This window comes from Notechis scutatus, chromosome 4, assembly GCF_049901735.1.
Source record: "Notechis scutatus isolate UNSWTSFEM ecotype Mainland chromosome 4, rNotScu1.2, whole genome shotgun sequence".
Taxonomy (NCBI): Eukaryota; Metazoa; Chordata; class Lepidosauria; order Squamata; family Elapidae; genus Notechis; species Notechis scutatus.
The window spans coordinates 10,547,517-10,572,385 of NC_142012.1; the positions used below are offsets into that span (position 1 = coordinate 10,547,517).

A 24,869-nucleotide genomic window follows, 5' to 3' on the forward strand; every position below is an offset into this window, starting at 1 on the left:
ATGAGGTTGTTTTGCCCAAAGTCAGGTCATTCAGAACCGCCAACCACATTGCTGGTTGGTGCGCGCATTATTAGCTGGCAATTATTTACAATTTCAAGGAAGTTTCTCTCTAGGTAAGAGGGATGGAGGGTTGTTCTGCAAATTGGCCATTCTCCCGACAAATGACAGCTGCCTGCTTCGTTCAGCTTTGAGATAAATCACCCTGTAAAGGCGGAAGTTGGTTGTTTTGACTGGGGACCCTGAGGTGATCTCGAAAGAGGGCAGAGAAGAGCAACCAAAATGATAAGGGGTCTGGAGGCAAAGCCGTGTGATGGACAGTCGAGGAAATTAGCTATGCCTAGTTTAACTAGGGGTGATAGGATAACTGTCTTCTAGTACTTGTGGGGCTGCCACTTAAGAAGAGAAGATGCTCTTATTCTCCAGAGGCCCTGGAGGCAGGACAAGAAGTAATGGGTGGAAGCTTGTTAAAATAGAGATCCAACCTAGAACTGAGGAGAAATTTCCTGATAGTGAAAACAATTAATCAGTGGTACGATCTGCATGCAGAAGTTGTGAGGGCTCCATCACTGGAGGTTTTCCAAAAGAGATGGAGTAGCCTTTTGTCTAGAATGGTTATAGGGTCTTCGGCTTGAGCAGAGAGTTGGACTACAAGACCTCCAAGCAGGGGTGGGCTTCAAAAAATTTAGCCACCGGTTCTCTGCCTGGTTGCTAGGTGAGTGTGGCTGTAGTGGGCGTGGCCTAGTCAGCCTTCTGCACTATGGCGGTGGGGAGGGGGCATTTTCACCCTCCCTGGGTTCTGGAGGCTTTCCTTGAGTCTCCAAGAGGGCAAAAATAGCCTCCCCAGGTTCCGGAAGTCCTCTGCCCAAACTTCTGGGAGGCCCGAACTTCCGGGAGGTCTGTTTTTCACCCTCCCTTGGCTCCAGAGGCTCTCTGGAGGCCGGAAACGGGCCTATTTCTGGCTTTCCGGAAACCTATTTTCCGCCCTCCCTGAGCCTCCGCATGGCCCTTGCACTTATCTGGGATCCAAAATAGGCTGCTTGGAGACTCCTAGGAGGGGAGGGGCAGGGTGGGCGGGGCCAACCAGTCATTGGAACTACCGGTTCGGTGAACCGGATTCTAATTTTAAATCTGGTTTAAAATTAAAATTAAAATTAAAATAATTAAAATTAAAATTAAAATTAAAATAATTAAAATTTAAAATTTAAAATTTAAAATTAGAATCCGGTTCACGTGAACCGGTGCAAACTGGTAGCGGCCCCACCTCTGCCTCCAAGGTCCCTTCCTACTATCGTTTTAAGTACATTATATGTCAATATTTCTGAAGACATTTCTCAGGATTATGTAGGCAGGAGAACCTGGTCTGCAAAGCCAAGCAAAGTGTAGGATCCCTGGAAAAACCTGCTTGAATGCTTCAGCATTTGGTAGAAGCCACAATAATGTCACACACATCATGCACCGTTTTGCACCATTTGTAGAGCATCATTATGTTCATGAAGTTTCTTTAGCCTCGATTCCTGTTGATGTAAGAGGACAGAAATAAGAATGAGGATAATTTAAAATGGATAGATTAGGGAAATTATACTCTGGCACTGAGACCACACCAGTGGTGGGATTCAAATTTTTTTACTTCCGGTTCTGTGGACGTGGCTTGGTGGGCATGGCAGGGGAAGGATACTGTAAAATCTCCATTCCCACCTCACTCCAGGGTGAAGGATACTACAAAATCCCCATTCCCTACCCACCCCACTAACCTGCTTTCCAGCTCCATTCTCCTGTGCAGGGCAACCAAAGAAGACCCAGCCAATCAGCTGGGACTCGGGAGGCAGAGAAGAGATGGGGTTGGCAGGGCCAGTCAGAGGTGGGATTTGCTGGTTCTCCGAACTGCTCAAAATTTCTGCTACCGGTTCTCCAGAACTGGTCAGAACCAGCTAAATACCACCTCTGGACCATACCCTGCATATTTAACCTGGTCAGTTAGTCAATGCGGTTTGCACAATATGTTAAACTTGGTCACCATTAAATCATAGTTTTTAGGTCACTTGGATGGATGGATTGTGCTAATCCAGAAAATAAGTTTATTCAATCGCCAGGGTCAACACAGCATATAAATAAAACCATGGTCAGCATATGTGTCTACGGTATGTTAATACAGCTAATCCTTGTTTAATGACTATCTTCTACAGTGGCCTTTGCAATTACAATGAAAAACAATAACAACTTGGCAACCAATCTCAGATTTATGATCTTTGCGGGTCTGTAAAGCGAAGGAAAGCTGAAGTAAGAGTGTAAGCACAGTCAGGATTTTACTTAGCAACCGCTTCGCTTAATGACCAAGTTGCAGCCCCAACAACTACAGAAGGCAGCTTTTGATCATTATAGATAAAACCAGGCATAAATACTTAGATATTATCTAAACCGCAATTTTCTTGATCGTTTATTAGGGATCCCCAGTTTTAAAAAATTACTGATTAAAATGCCATATCTCTTTGGGTTTTTAAAAAACTGATCTGCTCCTGTTTTGACTATTTAAAGCTGTTTGGGTCTCTGGTGTAAAAATATGTTCTGCGTTTTTGGAAGCGGAGTTTAAAAATTCCTCGTTAATGAGGGTTGTTTTTTTTTCCCCTCCTTTGTTTACAGGGACCTGGAACTGATGAAGTCACATTGACCAGAATTCTAGTATCTCGGTCAGAAATTGATCTTCTGGATATTCGACACGAATACAAGAATCTCTACGGAGAGTCTCTGTATTCTGCTATTAGTGTGAGTACTTTCGGTTCACGTCTCAGGGACTCTCCAAATTTCTAGGTGTGGGTGATCAGATTGTAAGCAGAAACGGCACACGGTAAGGCAGGTTGCTGAAGTATTCTGGCTTATGGTGAAGATTTTAAACATGGTGTATTCATGGCCGACTAATTCAGCTATCAGGTTTCCAAGTGATGAAATCCATTTAAAAATAAAGTGCAAAGTCCATCTTCCATAACCATTTCTTTTATTTAGGAAAGCAATCAAATTGGCAAAGTCCGTTGTAATTCCAGATCTGACACAACCTGGAATTACACCACATAATATTGGAAATTAGAATAACAGCCCCCAAAAGTCACATTCCCCAATAGTAAATCAACGTTGCTTGGTGTCATCAATCTCCATCTCCAGGTCTCAGCAGGGTCAGCTTTCGTTCCCACTGGAAGAAGAACCACCTAGCCTAAACAACTCTCTCTATTTCCACTCCTCCCACCTTAGGAATGTGGCAAGCCTGAAACTCTTCCCCCCATAACCAGCAAAGAGAAAGAAAGAAAAGGAATATATTATAAGGCTAAATAAAATGGCTATACACATATGTCAATTTTAGGCTTGACATCAGCTTGTTTAGATGCAACAAATCCAGATCCTTGTGTATTTCGAGTACAAGTAGTCCTCAGTTAATGACCAGTCAGTTGAAGTGTAGGGTGGTCCTTGGTGCTCTGTGAGCCTGGTGCTTTTTCTTGCAGATGCTTCATTACCTAAACTAGGTAACAACATCAGAACACTGATGATGTTACCTAGTTTGGTAATGAAATGTCTGTAAGGAAACAACCAAGCTCAGAGACCATCAAGGATGCCTCATTTCAATCCTGAACTACAAATATTCTCTTTTATCGCTTAATGACTGTTCAAAGGTTTGTCAGACACCCTCCCAAAGCCAAGTATGACCCCATTTTAAATTTATAATTGGTGCTATGCGCCCTCCAGAATTCACTCTTATGACTGACCACAGAGGTGTTGCAGCACCCTGTCTTTCTACCACCACCCCGCCATCCTGTCCCACAGGGTCCACACAGGCTTGGGCTGACTCCCCCCACCTGTGGCTGCCTCCTGGAAATGGCCGCCATTTTTGGCACACCCATAATTCCTTGCAGTCGCCCCAAAGTTATGCCTGCTTCCGTGTAGCGTAGGGACAAACTGCTTCCTTCTTCTTCCCTAGTGTGGCCTGCAACCCCTGGTTTGTTAATCCACATTACCAGGGAGACTAGCTTTGCGTATTAGTGCCCGTGAAGCTCGTTCACACACACTAAAAGCAGGTTGATTATGCTAAGCTTATGCTTTGCTCCCGTGTTCACCAATCCCAGGTAAATGAGGCTCACGCGGCAAACTAAGCTGCGGCGGAGCAAACCGCATTAGGGCTTAACAGGTTCTTGTGCCGAGGGGGATGCAAACGTGTTCAGCGGGCCTCGTTGGGACCGATCATTGCGATGCCTCTCTAAATGAAAAAGGATTTTCTGTGTTCTGCACAGAGAGATTTTGCGATATTGGTTGACAAATGATAAATTCTCTCTCTCTCTCTCCCTTCACTGCCTGAGTTAATGTTCTGAGAATGACAAAACAAACAGCTACAGATTTTCCAAATTCCTGTTACACAGAAGGATTTAGTCCTAGTGTTTCTGCAACAGAGCTACGGAGTTGTGTAAGACGGACAACCCCAAAGTTGGTGTCAGTAGAGACAGAGGAAGCGCACAAACATTTGGGAGCACTTCTAAAATATTGACTTGGGCTAGCCACAGATGTTGTTTCAGGCAGCTTCTGTTTTCACCCTCGTGACTGGTATTCTTATTAAACAGGTTCAACCCTCGGTAGGTTTGAAAATATCATTGAAATTGGGCAGGTGCTCCCTAGATCAGTGCTTGTTCCAAATGGGAAATCAAATTTTAAATAACCAGAGGAGAACAAAAACAAGCAACCTAAAGCGACTAAAATTAAAATCGGAGTGCTTTTAGAAGTCGGCAAATAAATCTCCATTTCAGAGCCAAGGAAAATGAGGCTTGTCTGTGTAATTGTGGAAAGGGCTGTAAGCTACTTGAAAATAATGTTACTGTTCCTCTTTTTATTGCAGTCAGATAGTTCTGGGGATTATCGACGCACCTTGCTCAAGATTTGTGGTGGTGACGACTGATGAGGCCCACTCCGGCTGGCAGCTCTTGTTTCCTGTTGCTTTCACCCAGTTCATGGAGCTTTTTAGATATATTTAAGCAAGGGTGTGACTTGCCACTCCTCCTTTTAATTATTTTTTAATTAGGTATCGTAACAGACAGATGTTTACTACACAGTATCTTCAGGCACTGGATGGCTCTGATTTGATTACACACTGCGGATTTGGGATGAAATCCGCGTTCACAAGCCAATAATCTGCCAGAAGTTAACCAACCCTGCAAAATTGGAATCGGGATGCATACAACACAGTGTTTTATGTACGTCCGGCGACTTGCTAGGACAACTGTGTCCTGAACTGGGCTTTTCTTGTGCTATTCTTGAGTTGTTCTAGTGCTGTTTTTGCTGCCCAGCTTTACATTTGCAGGGAACGCACAGCTACCTCAAATGATTTATTTGTATTCCAGATCTGAAGTGCCTTAGGAAAGGAGTTGAAATGCATAGGGTTGTTTAAGAAGTAATTTGGAAAAGTGCTATGGACCACGCGGGAACATGAATCTAGAACCCACCAACAACTCTTTAAAGCAGCTGCATTGATGTCTTCCTGCAATCTCTGGAAACACCTTTTTTGGAATCAAATCACAAAGAGACTGGCTAAAATAGCATCAGTGGCCCATTTCTTTTGGTCACTTAGAGCAGGAGTCTCTAACCTTGGGGACTTCAACTCCCAAAATTCCTCAGCCAGCATGTCTGACTGAAGAATTCTGGGAGTTGAAGTCCACAAGTCTTAAAGTTGCTAAGGTTGGAGCCCCTCCTGCCTTAAGAGGACCCAAAATTAAACCATAAACATTTGCCTTTTAAAACAAATAATAAGAATGGCCAAAACCTTTCCAAAGAATCCACAAGATATCAGTGCTAATATTGCCAAATTTCAGCCCTTTTTGCCATGTTATTTTATTGAAACCCTAATGCAAAAAGTTGTGAGGATAGCCAACACTTGAAAAAGATACTAATTCATGATACACCTGATATGAACACATTCGTGGTGAAGATAAGCCATTGATGCCCTCATTTTTGGGAGGAGGAGGTCCTAGTTTTGATCTATGGCAGGGGTGTCAAACTCGAGGCACGGCGGATGGATAGGGCCAGCGGGGTGCTTAGATCTGGCCCATGGGGCCATCCTGGAAACAGCAGACTGGCCCGCGTTGCCTCTGCCAGTGAAAACGGAGCTCGTGAGGGCCACATGCAGCCCCCCCGAGCTCTGTTTTCACTGGTAGATGGTTGCAGGAGGCTGTCCCAGCTGAAAATAGAGCTCATGATGGCCGCGTGTAGCCCCTCCGAGCTCCATTTTCACTGGCAGAGGGTTGCAGGAGGCCATCCCAGCTGAAAACAGCTCATGAGGGCCGCATGTAGCCCCCCCAGCTCCATTTTCGCTGGTTGAGGGTTGCAGGAGGCCGTCCCAGCCGAAAACAGAGCTCATGAGGGCCGCGTGTAGCCCCCCTAGCTCCATTTTCGCTGGTTGAGGGTCGCAGGAGGCCGTCGCAGCCGAAAACGGCTCATGAGGGCTGCATGTAGCCCCTCCAAGCTCCATTTTCACTGGCAGAGGGTCGCAGGAGGCCATTGCAGCCAAAAACCAAGCTTGGGGGCCCGTTGGCTCAGACCATTCACAGGTGCCCAACATGAATAATGTCAAGCTGGCCATACCCACCCTGGCTACACCCTCAAGGTCAAACACAACCCTGACGCGGCCCTCAATGAGATTGAGTTTGACACCCCTGGCCTATGGCACCTCCGGGTTAAATTAATGCGGTGTTGGAAAGTTGCCTGGGTTGAGTTTTTCTTCCCTTTTAGAACGAGGTGTCTGTAAATCGCTGTCTTCCTCTCAGGATGTTTGAGGGTTTCTCTTGGTTGCTTTGAACTGACTCCGTTGTGGGAAGTGGCGAAGGATGGGTTGCGGCCGATGTGGCTGCTTTCACGGACTCATCTTCCCCTCACTCTGACACCACCGTTGGAGGGCTTGCCCCTTCTCCTGGGGCAGGCCAGCCGGTGGAGTTTTTCTCATGACATCCTTTCCTGGGATTGAACAAGAGTGAGGAGCCAGGCTGGCTGCTGACTGCCGGGAAAATAAGGCTGCAACGGAGACAGTCCCACGCCTTCCTTTGATCATCAAAACGGGCCCAATCTGCTGACTACGCGAAAGCCCTCTCTTCTTCATTTCTTCTTCGAAATAAAAATTGAAAGCAAATCTTGTTGCCTGGAATGGAATAAATACTAATAGAAGCAAACGCAGGAGAACTTGTTTTTCAATGTCGTGCAGGTAGTCCTTGACCCTATCACTGCGGTTGACCCACAATTTCTGTTGCTAAGTGAGACATTGGGTGGAAACTAATCAAGGAAAGAACCAGCCTAGAACTGGGAACTTTCTTGATAGTGAGGACAATTAACCAGTGGAACGAGTTGCCTTCAGAAGTTGTGGGTGCTCCATCACTGGAGGTGAAGAAATTGGACAGCCACTTGTCTGGAACGGTATATAGGCTTGTGTAGAGGGTTGGCTTGTCAGAAGGTTGCAAAAGGTGATTACATGACCCTGGGATACTGCAATTGTTATAAATATGAACCAGTTGCCAAGCATCTGAATTTTGATCATGTGACTGTTCAGAGTATTGCAGCGTGAATTCAGCACCAGAAAAGTAAACACAGATGACTGAGTGACTTTAACTTCTTTATAAACAGATAAAGCAAGTTTTACAATACCAGTTGTAGATTTCTCCAACATGGAGCAAACTCAAACAGAAGCAGACATGTTACAGGTTCAGAGCTGAACAACTCCTCAGAAAGAGACATCAGTTTCACTTTAGTTCAGCAGGCAAGCAAGTCACACAGCAGAGGAGAGATTCATTTTCAATAGACTCAGTGCTGCAGAGCTTAATATAGAGCCATGCCTAGGCTGCTTTTAGTTTCAGTTTCCAAACAGTCCTCATTGGCTGACTTAGTTGCTATGCCTATTCATTGGCTGACCTTGTTACCATGTTCTATTCCAGTTCATGAATGTACTCTTGACAGTGACCATGGGGATGTTGCAATGGTCGTGTGAAAATTGGTCATAAGTCACTTTTTTCAATGCCGTTGTAACTTTGAACAGTCACTAAATGAATGGTTTAGGATTACCTGTATAATGACCCCCCTATTTGGAAGATGTGGGCAAGTATGGCCAAGTCAAAGAAAGATGAAGAAATGAGGGGGCTGCCTTCTTTGCATGACACAACATAGATCCATGCATCCCTCCATAGAGGAACAAGGTCTGTTGCTCAATCCTTCCAATCTAATAATGACAAGCAGAAGATCCACGGTTGTAAACGGAACAACTTCTGAGGCAGGAGAAAACTGCTAATTCTGGTGCCAAATCTTCACATCTATGGGAAGTATAGATAGTCCTTGACTTGCAACCTTAATTCAATCAGAATAGAGCTGGAAGGGACCTTGGAGGTCTTCTAGTCCAACCTCCTAGGCTTCTGTTCCAACACCCACACCCTCCTCATCATCTTCCTAGAGTTATTCCCAGTGCTGCAGGTTCCGCTTTTCAGATGGACGAACACCATCGTGCACAATCAAATGTAGCCCAACGCACTGAGTTTGCATAATACACCGTCCCAGAAATCAATTAATTGCAATCAGAACAAAGCTGGAAGGGACCTTGGAGGTCTTCTCGTCCAAACCTCTGCTTGAACAGGAGACCCTGTGCCATTTCAGACAAGTGGCTGTCCAGTTTCTTCTTAAAAACCTCCAGTGATGAAACACCCACAACTTTTGAAGGCAATTTGTTCTACTGGTGAATTATCCTCGCTCTTAGGAAATTCCTCCTTCATTCCAGGTTGCTTCTCTCCTTGGTTAGTTTCCACCCATCATTTCTTCTCTTACCTTCTGGTGCTTTGGAAAATAAGTTGATCTCCTTCTCTTTGAGGCAAGTGCTGGTAGTCATGAGACAGGTCATCACATGACCACACACAATTGTGCAACGTTAAGTGAAAGCCATGAACATTAAGTAAACCCGTGTTCCACAATGGGCATTTCTGGGGGGCAGAAATTGGAAACAAATCTGGAAACCAGCAAAAAACAATGCTGAAAATCATAGTCATGTGACTCTGGGATGCAGCAAAAGCTGTAACTGAGTTGGTTATCATGCATCCAAAATGCAATCCCGTATTTGTGCGGCCATCATAACTGACAACTAAAGGGTTGTCTGTAGCTACAAGGAGGTCCATTGCAACGCCAAAGGGTTGCTAACCAGGAGTGCCTATAGGGTTCACAGAATAACAGAGATGGAAGGGACCTTGGAAGTCATCTAGTCCAACCCCCCCCCCAAGCAGGAGACCCTACACCAGGGGTCCCCAACCACCGGTCCGCGGACCGGTCCCGGTCCGTGGAACAAGTCCTACCGGGCCGCTGGCTTGCTGGGTGCCGCCATCTTGTTTTGATGAAAAAGTGCTTCCGGTGAGCTTTTCCGGGTAGAAAGCTCACCAGAAGCACTTTTTCATTAAAACAAGATGGCGGCGTCAGCGCTTCGTGAGCTTTTCCAGGTAGAAAGCCATTTCTACCGGAAAAGCTCACCGAAGGCCGCCATCTTGTTTTCATGAAAAAGTGCTTCGGTGAGCTCACCGGAAGCACTTTTTCATCAAAACAAGATGGCGGCGCCCAGCTGATGTCGATACCGGGCCGCACCATAAAAAAGGTTGGGGATACCGGGCCGCAGCGTAAAAAAGGTTGGGGATCACTGCCCTACACCATTTCTGACAGATGCCAGTGCAGTCTCTTTTTGAAAGCCTCCAGTGATGAAGCTCCCACAATTTCCGAAGGCAACTTCTGTTCCATTGGTTGATTGTTCTCCCTGTCAGAAAATTCCTCCTTATTTCCAGGTTGACAGGTTTGTGGTAATTCCTGTCTCTCCAGTCCAGGGTATGGGCTGCTGGGGAGGGGGGGGGGTCGCAGAGGCTCGGAAGAGCCCCTAGCTAAGACTCTGCAGGGCTCGGAGAGCCCTCAATAACTTCAGAAAGACAAGCAGCAAGGGAAAGCTCTTAATAGGCTTAATTGAACTTCTGGGCCTTCAAGAGCATTTCACACCTCGTAAAAAGTGTTGCAAGCTAGACGAACAATCCACGCAGCGCTTGAGAGGGAGAGGCATTGAGAAAATCAGATAATATAGCCATTTGCCTCCGAGGGGATTATTTTCCAAATAATAAGAATTACATAACTCACTAGAAACTCCTCTAAGATCCCTCTCACAGTCACTGCTATTAAGCCTGGTTTCACCCAGACTTTTATTTAAGTATTAAATGCATGAAATAATAGAAAAACTTTTTGGTATATATCTTTTTTTTAGGTAATTAGGGCAAGGAAGCGAGGTCGAAGTGGCCACACCCACCCAGTCACACAACCACCTAGTTGAGCCCACCTGATCACATGATCACCCAGCCACACCCACCCAGCCACATGATCACCCAGCCATGCCCACCCAGTCAGTCATTAGGGCAGAGAGCCCCTTGCTAAAAAATTTGAAGCCCACCCCTGTTCTCCACCTCCTTCTGGAAAGCAAACCACCATCATTTAATTCTTCTTTCTCATCCTCTCCTGGAAACGTGAAAAGAGAAGAAATTGTAGCTGGTTCAGCTAAACTTCACACACAGGTTAAACATATTTGCATTTTCTGCTTCCTGTAGTTGGAACAGCTGGGTTAGAATTGTGAATGCCAAGCACAGACTTATGTTCTTTTCTTACAATTTCACGAAGTCCTGTTTCACCTTTTAAAATAGGTTGGATTTTTTTCTTCTTCTTGCTTTCTGACTTCCATGAAATGGGACACTTTGGCGGCAAAGGGATTTCTCCCTCCCCCCACTTGCGGCTAATATAAACTGAATTTATTTGGGAGGCAATTTCTTCTTTTTTCTGTATAATAACCAGAAGGTGGCAGCACTCATACATAAAGTAGAGGACCAAACTTGCTTGTTGGTGTTGTTTCTGGTTTGAGAGGGTAGCTGTCTTAGTCTGTGGTAGCCAAAAACCAGAAGGAAATCTGGTTTTGGGATTTGCTTTTTGATCAAATGTGTTGGTCTAATATATATATATATATAATGTGTTGGTCTAATTAATATATATATATATAATGTGTTGGTCTAATTATATATATATATATATATATATATATATATATATATATATATATATATATATATATATATATATATATTCTTAAGTTTTCATGGTACTTACATGTATGTTATTCAGCTTTGTTCGGGTATTTTCCTACGTCATTATAGTTGTGCTTTTAAAGTTGTAGCAACGGTTCGGCAGAATCTCATCTGCCATCATCAGGCTTCTGCATTGTGTTCGACTGTGGGTCAGACTTTCACAGCCGTTTCTGTTTTAAATTTGGGGCTAGCCTACTGCTGTGCCAGAATGGTTTTTTCTTCATCCTGATTGGTTGGGAGTCTTGGTCTGTGTTTATTGGTCTTGGAGTTTGCTGTGTTCTGCTTGATTGGTGTTTCTAATATCTTCTGTCTGTTTTGTAGCTTTTTTTGTCTTGATTGGCTGGCAACATTGTGTTTCCTGTGTTGGAGGCTTTTAGTGCAGCTTGGCTCCGAGTAAATGGATGGCCATTATTTATTAGGAAGCTAGGTTTCATCTGGGTGCCTGGTTGGGGTGTGTTTGAGCTGGAGGTATCAGGGGGAGTCTGTTTGTGCCCACGTGTTTGCCTGGCTTGTGGTGTGGAGATTTTTTTGTTTGAGAGTGCAGGCTTCCAGATAATTGACAGTCTGGTGGAGTCATCTCTTCTATTCATGCTTTCAGGTCGTTTTTCAATCTCTATGGCTTCTCTGATAATTCTGTGGCTGGGGTTTTCTATAGTGGCTAGGGTTTTGGTGCCACTGAAGTCGATGCTATGACCTGTGGCTTTCACATGTTGGACTAGTGAGGAAGTGTGTTCCAGCTTTTTACTGCATTCTTGTGTTCATCAAGGCAGGTACTTATTCTACTATTGATCTGTCTGATGTATGTGGCTTGGCATGATGCGCAGGGGACTTCATATATGCCTTGGTTTTCCAGGTCAATTTTATCTTTGGGGTTTCTTAGGATGGCTGCTATTTTTCTGTCTGTTTTGAAGGCAGTCTTGATGTGATGCCTGCGTAGTATCTTACTGATTTTGTCTATGGTGCCTCTTATGTAGGGCAGGACAGCGGTTCCATAGGTCTGTTCATCATCTTTATTGTGTCTCAGTGGGTTTTTGTGGATCAGGCCCATGATTTTGCTTTTGTGGAAGCCGTTGGCTGTCAGTACTTTGGTCAGGGTGCATAGTTCAGTCTTTATGTGTGCCTGGCAGACAAGGGCCTAGCCTAGTGAAGAGAAGGACCAGGGGAGACAGGATAGCAGTCTTTCAATATTTGAGGGGCTGCCACAGAGAGGAAGGGGTCAAGCTATTTTACAAGGCACCCAAAGACCAGACAAGGAATGATGGATGGAAACTGATCAAGGAGACATTCAACCTGGAAATAAGGAGAAATCTTCTAGCAGTGAGAATAATCAACCAATGGAACAGAAGTTGTCTTCAGAAGTTGTGGGAGCTTCATCACTAGAGGCTTTCAAGGAGAGATTGGACTGCCATTGGTCAGAAATGGTGTAGGGTCTCCTGCTTGGATGGGGGATTGGACTAGATGACCTCCAAGGTCCCTTCCAACTCTGTTAATCTGTTAAAGATCTGTTAACTGATTACATCTATTAGCACTGATGATGTAACCTAGTCTGGCAAATGAAAGGTCCTCAAGAAAACAACGAAGCTTAGAGAACACCTGATTTTTCCGGCATTTGACTGATTTGACAGACCAACATCTTACTAGTTCGTGCAATGTAGCAGCTGGGAAATCAGTGGTGGGATTCAAATTTTTTTACTACCAGTTCGTATCTTGGTGGGCGTGACGTGTCTTGGTGGGCATGGCAGAGGAAGGATACTATAAAATCCGCATTCCCTCCCCACTTCTCTGGGAAGGTTACTGCAAAATCTCCATTTCCTCCCCATCCCGCTAACCTGCTTTCCAGCTCCGTTCTCCTGTGCAGGGCAACCAAAGAAGACCCAGCCAATCAGCTGGGACTCGGGAGGCAGAGAATAGACGGGGACGGGGCCAATCAGAGGTAGGATTTGCCGGTTCTCCGAACTACTCAAAATTTCCACTACCGGTTCTCCAGAACTGGCTGAATATCATCTCTGGCTGGGATTATTTCCATGCCCAAAGTCATGGCCTGTTTGTCACATTAAAAACTGATGGTGTGTGCACAGGGAATGCAAACCTGCCTCCAGATCCTAGGCTCATGGCATCGTCAAGTAAGCCAGACATTCTCCTGCGACAGCTGGATCCTCTCTGGTTTTCCCACAAAGGATTCCTGTTCTCTGCTCAGTTTAGGAAAGCAGTGTGTGTGTGTGGGGGGGGGAATCTGCCTTAATCTGCATGGCACTTGGTCGTTTTGCAAATCGCCCAGTCCATCCCCATGTCCTTTGCAAAGCCACTTTGCAGCAAAATGCCAAAGGCCAGGGAAGGGGGGAAAAAAAAGGTCAGCTGAGCATGAGGAATCAAAGCACCAACAATGGGATGCCCCCTCCTCTCTCTCTCACACACACACAAAGAGGCCAAGAAGGTCAGAACAAAGCTCGTGGTTGAGGACGTAAAAAGCAGCGTCTTCATGGTTTAATCTGGGGAGGAGAAAGTAGCTGCCTTGGTGGTGGCCTGGGCATCCTCGTGCCAGCAGCTTCCACCAGGGAAAGCCCTCCAAAAGCCACCTTCTGCCAGGGAAGGAGAGGAAAGGAGCACTCGGCAAAGGGAATAATGGGGCTTCGATGTGCTGTACCAGCAACCACAGCAGGGATAGGAGGGGCTGACAGCCTGTGCTGTGCTCTGTGCTCTGTGTGTGTGTGTGTGTGTGTGTGTGTGTGCCTGAAAATACGTCCCAAAAGTGGGCAGTAGGAAGAAAAGTGGCCAGAGGAGCAGCTTTCTCCCTCCCTCTCTCTTTTCTTCTTCATTTTCTTTCTATCTCTCTTTTCCTTTCTTCCATTCTTTCTTCCATCCATTTTTCCGTTTCTTTCTCTTTCTTTTCATTCTCCTCCTCCTCTTCTTTTCTTCCTTCCTTCCTTCCTTCCTTCCTTCCTTCCTTCCTTCCTTCCTTCCTTCCTTCCTTCCTTTCCTTTTTCCTCCCTCCCTCCCACTTCTTCCTTCCTCTTTTCTTTCTTTCTTTCCTTTTCCTCCCTCCCTCCCACTTACTTTCTTTCTTTCTTTCTTTCTTTCTTTCTTTCTTTCTTTTCTTTCTTTCTTTCTTTCTTTCTTTCTTTCTTCCTTCCTTCCTTCCTTCCTTCCTTCCTTCCTTCCTTCCTTCCTTCCTTCCTTTTTCCTCCCTTCCTCCGTCCCTCCCTCCCTCTCTCTCTCTCTCTCCAAAGTCCTTTGCCTTTCTTCAAAAGTCCCTTGCCTGATGCAACTGACACACAAAGAAGGGTGTTTTTTTTTTCATCCCAGGAGTAAAGACTCTACACTTGCTGTTCCACCCACTCAGGGTTACAGAAAGGCCTGGCTTCAATACATTTGCTCCAATTCTGCACTGTGGAGGCCTGGCCCGTTGCAAGCGAGCAGAACTGAAACCACTGGAATGCACCAACAGATGTGCATGAAATTTAAATGATTTTTCCTCGCTGTTTAAGATCTGGGAAAGAGGGGGATATAATAAGCCTATTCTAATAAGAGTGTTTTTCAACCTTGGCAATTTTAAGATGTCTGGACTTCAGCTCCCAGAATTCCCCAGTCAGCATGCTTTCCGGTAGATAGAATACTGCATCCGGTTTTGGACACCACACTATAAAAAAAGATGTTGAGACCGGTGGTGGGATTCAATTTTTTTTTACCACCGGTTTGGTGGGCGTGGCTTGGTGGGCGTGGCTTGGTGGGCGTGCTCTGCCTAACACCAGCGCGCAGCTTTCCCCACACCAGCTGAGGCCTGTAGCACCGATCAGGTGAGGGGATAAAGAAGAAAAAATGCACAGGGAAGGAAGGAAGGGGTAGGAAGGCCGATTCTGTGCTTTTCTCTTCTTTTTCCTCTCACCTGATTGTTGGAGATTTCTTTTCCTCCTCTCAGTTGATCCTTGGATTTTTTTTTACTCCCAGTTTAGCCGAACTGGTCCGAACCAGTAGCATACCACCACTGGTTGAGACTCCAGAAAAAGTGCAGAGAAGAGCAACCAGGATGATGAGCGAACCCGGAGGCTAAAACATACGAAGAACGGTTGCCGGAACTGGGCATGGCTGGTCTAGTGAAGAGAAGGACCAGGGGAGACATGATAGGAGTCTTCCAATATTTGAGGGGCTGCCACAGAGAGGAGGAAGGGGCCAAGCTATTCTCCAGGGGACCCAAAGGCCAGACAAGGAATAATGGATGGAAACTGAAGGAGAGATTCAACCTGGAAATAAGGAGAAACTTTCTGACAGGGAGAACAATCAACCAGTGGAACAGAAGTTGCCTTCGGAAGTTGTGGGAGCTTCATCACTGGAGGCTTTCAAGAAGAGACTGGACTGCCCTCTGTCAGAAATGGTGTAGGGTCTCCTGTTTGGGCGGGGGGCTGGACTAGATGACCTCTGAGGTCCCTTCCAACTCTGTTAATCTGTCTAATCTGGATATGATCTTCTACACAGGATGTACATCAGATTGAATGTTCAATGGTTCTCCCGGAATACCTATGAAGATAAAAAAATACATACATTATAGTGATGGCCTGGAGTATTTGTGTAAAGTTTCTGTAAACAATGCTGGCTGGGGAATTCTGGGAGTTGAAATCCACACATCTTTAAGAGACCAAGGTTAAGAAACAGTGCTGCTGTTCTTTCCAACACTTCCCCTCTAGTTACTGAGTTTGCCCAACTGTTTCAGACACTGACTCCATCAGCCAGAAATTCCACGTTTTCTTCCTGCTTCCAGTTGCAACAGGCTGTTTTTCTACTTTTAGGGCCTTGTGGGGGTTGCGGGGACAGAAGGGGAGATGGAGTCCAATGTAGCTCTTTGCTTTCCAGGAGGGAGGATGAATTGCCCTTCTCCTGGCTTATAACCCTGCAGTGAAATGGGAAAAAGGAAGCCGCAGGAGCCTTGTCAATTTAGTAAAAAATAAAAACAATCCTTCCCAAAAAAACAATTGCTATTCCTTTTTTTAAAAAAGAAAACTGTGCGTGCATGTAAAATCCAGAAGCTTGGTTTATTTAAAACAAATGTCTTCAACTTGCTATTTTAATGTTTTTAAAAAGTGAATTTAAGGACACATTCATGCATACGTGCTGGAATGGCGGGCAGATGCTGAATTTCTCTCTCTCTCTTATCTATGTCTATTAATTATCAATTATCTCTATCATCTATCTATCATCATCATCATCATTATCATCATCATCATCATCATCTATCATCATCTATCATCTGTCTGTGAGCCTCTGTGGTGCAGCGGTTAGAGTGCAGTACTGCAAGCTACTTCTGTTGCAGACAGCTGCCTACAATTTGGCAGTTCAAATCCCACCTGGCTCAAGGTTGACTCAGCCTTCCATCCATCCTTCTGAGGTTGGTAAAATGAGGACCCAAATGGTTGGGGGCAATAGGCGACTCTGTAAACCATTTACAGAGGGCTGGAAAGCACGGTTATATAAGTCTAAGTGCTATCTATCTATCATCTATCTATCATCTATCTATCATCTATTTATCTATCTATCTATCTCTATCTATCTATCTATCTATCTATCTATCTATCTATCTATCTATCTATCTATCTATCTATCTCTATCTCTATCTCTATCTCTATCTATCTATCTATCTATCTATCTATCTATCTATCTATCTATCTATCTATCTATCTATCTATTATCTATCTATCTATCTATCTATTATCTATCTATCATCATCTGTGTATCATCTATAACAGTTATGACAAACCTTTTGGGCACACGTGGCAAAGACTCAAAGACCAGCTGGCTGGTAAGAGGCACACACACATGTGTGGTGGAGCTGAGCTGGGGCGATGGCGCACGTGCCCATAGAGAGGGATCTGTGTGCCACCCGTGGCACGTGTGCCATAAGTTTGCCACCACAGATCTATAATCTATCTAGCTTTGTCATCTATCCATCTAAAATAATAAGGTAGTACTGAACATCGTAGGGCATAAAATAGGTGACAATGGAGGTGGTATTCAGCAGGTTCTGACTAGTTCTGGAGAACCGGTAGCAGAAATCTTGAGTAGTTTGGAGAACCAGCAAATCCCAGCTCTGACTGGCCCCGCCCCCATCTATTCTCTGCCTCCTGAGTCCCAGCTGATTGGCTGGGTCTTCATTTAAAAAAATAATAATAATAATAAAAAACTTTATTGAATACAAAAAATTAAAATATACAAATATACAAACTCAAAAGACAAAGATCCATACAGACAAACGTCACAATAATCTCTGTGCTAAAACTAATTAAACTTTCCTTTAATACATTTGACAGTGAGGTCTTCTTTTGTTGCCCTGCACAGGAGAACAGAGCTGGAAAGCAGGTTAGTGCAGTGGGGAGGGAATGGGATTTTGCAGTATCTTTCCCCTGCCATGCCCACTAAGCCTTGCCATGCCCACCAAGCCATGCTCACAGAACCGATAGTAAAAAATTTGAATCCCACCACTGGCTAACAGGGAACAACTTTGTCAATTTGTCTTTAACCAGTGGCGATTTGTGACTGGCCACATCTACCATGGCCACCATTTTGTGAATCCTTCAGTCTTCCCTGGTTACCATTTTGTGTGAGGTTTCAACAACAACCTGCTCTCAAAATGCCAAATGTGCTGATTCGGGCCTCAAGATTGCCCATCTCGGGGACAGAAAATGCGAGTCAGGTGGCATCACAGGAACTCCTGAGCCTCGTTCAGCATTGCTGACTTTTCTCCTTTGAATCAGGCAATCGTAAACAGGAAGAACAACTCTGCAACTAACCATTGTTGGCTTAAGTGGATGGAAGACCATGTATCTTTTTTTTTCCCCCTCATGACCACTGAGGCTCCTGGTAGAGCCATAATTCTTAACTCAATCTGCAGAAAACATCATTTTATGGATTTCGAACACAGGCCAGGATGTGGGTGCTTCCTTACCCTTCTTGCCCTAAAAATGGATTTCATAAAGTCTTCCAGAAAGCTCTTTAGTTAAAGTGATTGATGAGAGTTACATCGATCCATTGCTGTGCCAGCAGAAACAAACTCCGAGGTGCTGCAGATTGTCAGCGATTTCCTTCTCCGGCACATGGATAAATACACCTGGAAACATCTACGGCAGAGGTGTCAACTACAAAGCCTGTGGGCTGAATCTGGCCCATGGGGTGCTTAGTGGAGTTGTCCTGGAAATAGCGAAATAGCAAAAATGGAGCTCGGGAGGGCTACGCGCAGCCTTCCCAGGCCCTGTTTTCGGCCATGCTGGCCTCCTGCAGCCCTCTGCCAGCGAAAACGGAACTCAGAGGGCCACGATTCCACCAACTTCCGTTTTTGCTGACAGAGCATTGCAAGAGGCCAGCATGGCTGAAAACGGGGCCCAGGAGCCCATTTTCTGGCAGAGCACTCAGGCCACCACAAGTGCCCCCAACATGAGTGATGTCATCAATCTACCTATTATCTATCTATCTATCTATCTATCATCATCATCATCATCATCTATCATTATCTGTTATGTCCCACCTTCTAAAATAAACAGTTAAGGCTGAAAGCAGCAGTCCTTGTAAAGAAAGGCAGCAAACAGGAAAATGTTATGTCCCACCTTTTAAAGTAAACAGATAAGGCTGAAAGCAACAGTCCTTGTAAAGAAAGGCAGCAAACAGGAATTTTCACAGATAGCTCCAATAAGTAAAAGTTCCAACGAACTAAATCCAAGACTCAACAAGATTCTTCAGATCAAAATCCTTCACAAAATAATTCCAATAAGTAGAAGTTCCAACGAATTAAATCCAAATCCCAACAAGATATTTCAGATCAAAATCCTCCAAACTGTGCTCTTCAGTTCTCCTTGCAAATAGACACTTTGTTCCGGACAAAGTGCAAAGTCATATCTCTCCCTTTATAGAGTAACTAATTAGTCTAATTGCTGGTCTGCTCTCCTACTGTATCCTCGTTGGTTCCTCCTTGTCAGGAGACGTCTTGTCCTGACATCTACCCAGCAATCATCCAAATTATCATCTTCTTCACCTGAAGATATCATTGGTTCCTCATTATCACCCGTTCCCGGCTGACCACCTAATTGAAGGGTGGAGGAGTTTGAAGGTTCAAGCCGATCTTTCAAATCAAATGCATTCATCTCCTCCTCATCGTTAGAACTTGCTGATTCATATAAGTCCTCCTCGCTGGAGCTGTCATTCAAAAAATCTGTAGCAGATGCCGGAATCACAACACTATCCCTCACCGCAGGGCCCTTCCCCCGGGTCTGGCGATCCGGATGCGGTTTCGAAGGGAAGCGTGCATGAAAGTCTCGAAGCAGATCCGAAGCATGAAGTGTAGACGCATCCGTCCAGGAACAAACCTCCGAGTCATCTACCCTCCTCCTGACCAAATACTGGAAGCGACCTTTGAGCCAACGGGAATCAAGGACGTCGACCACCGTATCGTCAACAGCAGGCTCCTCAGAAGGCAATGATAACGGACCCGGTTCAGCAGAATCACGTAATCGACAAACAGAAGAATCAGGAATCAAAAGAGATCGATGAAAGACGGGGTGAATACGCATGGATCGTGGCAAAGTGAGGCGGTATGCCACGGGATTAATAACTGCCTCAATCAGGAACGGACCAATAAACCGATGATCAAGTTTTCTAATAGGGCGATCGACCTTCAGATGTTTTGTAGATAGCCACACTTTATCACCCACAACTAACGGAGGTGTATCTCGACGGGACCGATCTGCAAACCGCTTATAATCTTCTTTTGCCTTGTTCAATTGTTGTATCAGTAGACGGCGAACTGCGTGTAGTTCTTCCAAAAACTCTCGGGTCTCAGGAACCGGGGAATCCATCATAGTTAATGGGAAGAAACGCGGATGATAACCCATATTTGCAAAAAATGGCGTGACACGGGTGGAGGTATGCTGCGAGTTGTTAAACGCGAATTCTGCTAACGGGAGGTATTTCACCCAATCGTTTTGTCGCAAATTAACAAAACATCTCAAATATTGAGTAAGAATCCCAATCACCTTCTCCGTCCCGCCATCAGTTTCTGGATGGTGCGCTGACGCTAAACATACTTTCACTTGCAAAGCCGCCATTAACTGTTTCCAAAATTCTGCCGTAAACTGGACCCCACGATCAGAAACCACTCTATCAGGCAGTCCATGTAGACGGAAGATATGTTGCAAAAATAACTGAGCCGTAGTGCGGGACGATGGTAATTTCCGACAGGGAATGAAATGGGCCATTTTAGTCAACATATCCACTACCACAAGCACTGTTGTGAACCCCGATGAAGACGGTAAATGTGTCAGAAAGTCCATAGAGATCGCTCCCCATGGTCTACTTGGAGTCGGCAAGAGTTGCAAAAGTCCAGGAGGTGCACGGATGCTGCTTTCGCTTGCCTACATTGAAGCGCAAGAAGCGGCGTAAGAAGACACATCATGACGAACTCGAGGCCACCAAAAGTCCGAGTGACCAAATGCAAGGTCTTGTGTAATCCAAAATGACCAGCAGCTGGGTTATCATGACATTGTGTCATGATGAGAGCCCTCAACGGTCTGGTAGGCACATATAATAAACCCGATATCGAAGCAGATCGTCTTCAAAAGACCATGGAGAAGTTGGGCCAATGTCCTCCCGTCTCTGCTGCGTCCACGCATCCAAACGTTGCGCCTCTCGTAGTTGGGCCCGTAAATCTACCGGTTCCTGCAGTACGGCTAGAGATTCCGGTGGTAACACTGTCCGTAAAGGAAGAGGATCTTCGGCACAAGTATACTCCGGTTCCGAGATAATGCATCCGCCCTCCGGTTCTGACCACTTGGAACGTAAGTAACCGAGAAATTAAATCTGGCAAAAAATAACGACCAACGAATCTGCCTTTGATTCAATTTCCTAGCCGTGGTCAAATGTTCCAGGTTCCTATGATCTGTCCGAACCTCCACCTTGTGTCGAGCCCCTCCAAATGATGTCTCCAAGTCTCAAAAGCAACCTTAATAGCTAACAACTCTTTTTCCCAAATGGTATAGTTGCGTTCCGAAGCTGTAAGCTTCCTAGAATAATAAGCGCAAGGAAACAAAAGAGCGCCATCCTCCGAAGCTTGTAACAGCACTGCTCCGATAGCGACATTAGAAGCATCTGTCTCGACCACAAATGGGCGATCCGGATCAGGATGCTTCAATATGGGTTCAGTTATAAATGCTTTTTTCAAAGTGTCAAAAGCCTGTTGTTGTGGAGGCCCCCACACAAATGGAACCTTCTTACAAAGAAGCTGGGTTATGGGATCCATTATCTTCGCAAAACCTGGAATGAAAGTCCGATAATAGTTGGCAAATCCTAAAAGTCGTTGCACATCTTTAACCCGACGAGGAGCTTCCCAACTACACAACGCCTCAACCTTTTTGGGGTCCATAGCAATGCCCACAGGAGAAATAATGTGTCCCAAGAATTCGATGAGCGACTGAAAAAAGAAACATTTTTCTAATTTAGCATAAAGTTTATGTTCCCGAAGACGCTGAAGCACTTGACGCACCTGCTGAAGATGTTGCTCTTTAGATTTTGAATAAATCAAAATGTCGTCCAAATATATGACAACAAACTTATCCAACATGTCTCGAAAGATATCGTTCATTAAATGTTGAAATACAGCAGGAGCGTTGGTCAAACCAAATGGCATAACGGTGTACTCGAAATGACCATAACGAGTGCCAAAAGCCGTCTTCCACTCGTCTCCCTTACGCATCCGAACCAAATTGTAAGCTCCACGTAAGTCAAGTTTCGTGAAAATTGTAGCTTCCCGTAACCGCTCCAACAATTCGGAGATGAGCGGTAAAGGATAGCTATTTCTCACAGTGATAGCATTTAAGCGTCTATAGTCACAACAAAGACGAAGTTCTCCCGACTTCTTCTTGACAAAGAGAACGGGTGCTGAAAGAGGGGATGACGAAGGTCGAATAAATCCCGAGCTAGATTTTTATTCAAAAATTCTCGAAGTGCAACTAGTTCAGGCTCAGACAAAGAATACAACCTCCCCTTTGGTAATGGAGCGTCCGGTATCAAATCCATGGGACAGTCGTAAACACGATGTGGTGGTAATTGATCTGCCTCCTGTTCACTGAAAACATCGGGGAAATCCGACAGCTCTGAAGGAATTGAGGCAGCAGAAGCGACAATATGTTGGCCTGCGCAGACATGTCTCAGGTGGTCCACACATTGCAGGCTTGGAAAAGAAACAGCGTTCTGCGCCCAAGCCACCAACGCGGATCGTGTAGACGCAGCCAGGATACTCCGAGCACCAAAGGAAGATGGAGGTTCGAAGTGATATAAAAACTTATCGCCTCCTCGTGATCCCCAATACGCATACGCAGTGGTTGGGTGGCGGCGAATAGGTCCCGACTTGAGTTCGCGCCCATCTACGGTTTCCACCTGCATGGGGGATTCACAGGCACTAAAGGAACTTTGAAATGTTTTACAAAATCATAATCCATAAAGCTAGTCGTAGCCCCTGAATCCACCAGTGCCACGGCAGGGATTCCCTCCTTCCGAGATTGCAAGAATATGCGAGTGTCCAAAAGTAAATGTCGAGGAGGGCCAGAATTAACTTCAGCAATTTGAGATGAAAGTGAATACTGTGCCCGACCTAGGGTTTCCCTGAGGTCGGGCCTACCCCGTTTCCGACGGACCAGCAATGGGTTTTGATACAGGTCCACGAGTCCCCTTCCGAGTGCAGGAATTTGCAAAATGTCCCGAACCCCCGCAATAAAGGCACAAACCTTCCTGAAATCTTCTCGATCGTTCCTGAACTGTTAAACGAGGGCAGAGTGCGCCTATCTCCATCGGCTCCTCTGCTGGAATTCTGGATTGGAAAACCCTCATAGACGGGGTGCGTGAACGAGGAAACACAGGTGGCTCTGCAACGGTCCGTTTACACCCACGATGTTGTAGGCGAGCTTCAATACGTAAGCATTGAGTAATCAATGTGTCCAAAGTTGAAGCACGCTCTGCATGAATTAGTTCATCCTTGATAATGTCGGACAAACCCTCTTGGAATGCTGCCATGTGAGCTGGTTCATTCCAGGTGGAGTCCATACACAACAAGCGAAATTCTGCAATGTATTCTTGCAATGAGTGTTTACCTTGAATAATATCCCTCAATTTTCTGTCCACAGTTTGAGATTTAATTGGATTCTCAAACATAACGTTCATCTGTTGAATAAACCCTGGAAATCGTCCAGTAATGGACTATCTTGTACTAATAAGGAGTAGCCCATTTGGGCAGCCTGCCCGGTTAACAAACTAATAATAAAGCCAATTTTAACTCGATCGGTTGGAAAATCCTCCGGCCTCACAGAAAAATACAATTGGCACTGACCCAAAAATGTTGAAAACATGTCCGTTTGCCCAGAAAATTTATCTGGCATAGCTATCGGAATTTTTCTCACAGGGGGTGCAGGGGGAAATCCAGCTGCAGCTGAAACAGTTTGAGAATTGGCAACAACGATAATAATTGTGTTACCTGATTTTGAAGGGATACGTTGCTCTGAAGTAATTGATTTATTTGCATCTGTTGCTGCTCCACCAATTGTTGCATTTGAGTTGAATCCATCGTTGCAAAGATGGTCTGTTGGGTCCGGAACAAAAATGTTATGTCCCACCTTCTAAAATAAACAGTTAAGGCTGAAAGCAGCAGTCCTTGTAAAGAAAGGCAGCAAACAGGAAAATGTTATGTCCCACCTTTTAAAGTAAACAGATAAGGCTGAAAGCAACAGTCCTTGTAAAGAAAGGCAGCAAACAGGAATTTTCACAGATAGCTCCAATAAGTAAAAGTTCCAACGAACTAAATCCAAGACTCAACAAGATTCTTCAGATCAAAATCCTTCACAAAATAATTCCAATAAGTAGAAGTTCCAACGAATTAAATCCAAATCCCAACAAGATATTTCAGATCAAAATCCTCCAAACTGTGCTCTTCAGTTCTCCTTGCAAATAGACACTTTGTTCCGGACAAAGTGCAAAGTCATATCTCTCCCTTTATAGAGTAACTAATTAGTCTAATTGCTGGTCTGCTCTCCTACTGTATCCTCGTTGGTTCCTCCTTGTCAGGAGACGTCTTGTCCTGACATCTACCCAGCAATCATCCAAATTATCATCTTCTTCACCTGAAGATATCATTGGTTCCTCATTATCACCCGTTCCCGGCTGACCACCTAATTGAAGGGTGGAGGAGTTTGAAGGTTCAAGCCGATCTTTCAAATCAAATGCATTCATCTCCTCCTCATCATTAGAACTTGCTGATTCATATAAGTCCTCCTCGCTGGAGCTGTCATTCAAAAAATCTGTAGCAGATGCCGGAATCACAACACTTATCTATCATTTTCTTCCCATTATCTATCTATCTCTATCATCTATCCATCAATATCTATCTATTTCTATCTATCTAGCTATTATCTATCATCTATCTATCTATCTATCTATCATCTATCTATCTATCTATCTATCTATCTATCTATCTATCTATCTATCTATCTATCTCTATTGTATATCTATCTATATCTATCATCTATCAATCTATCATTATCTATCATCTATTTATATCTATCTATCTATCTATCTATCATCTATCTATCATCTATCTATCTATCTATCTATCTATCTATCTATCTATCTATCATCTATCTATCTCTATCTATTGTATATCTATCTATATCTATTTATCTATCATCTATTTATATCTATCTATCTATC

At 44.7% G+C, this 24,869-nt stretch overlaps 2 protein-coding genes across 2 annotated transcripts in view; one reads left to right on the top strand and one right to left on the bottom strand.

Annotated features, from left to right (window-relative positions):
* Positions 1-7,187, top strand: part of ANXA3 (annexin A3) — a 36,657-nt gene extending 29,470 nt beyond the window's left edge. The window contains exons 12-13 of the mRNA XM_026676454.2: positions 2,638-2,760; positions 4,868-7,187. Coding sequence (XP_026532239.1) covers positions 2,638-2,760; positions 4,868-4,927 — 183 coding nt within the window. The 3' untranslated portion in view covers positions 4,928-7,187. The remainder of the gene's footprint in view (positions 1-2,637; positions 2,761-4,867) is intronic.
* Positions 1-24,869, bottom strand: part of PAQR3 (progestin and adipoQ receptor family member 3) — a 360,815-nt gene that overhangs the window by 213,266 nt on the left and 122,680 nt on the right. The gene's annotated exons all lie outside the window — the stretch shown is intronic.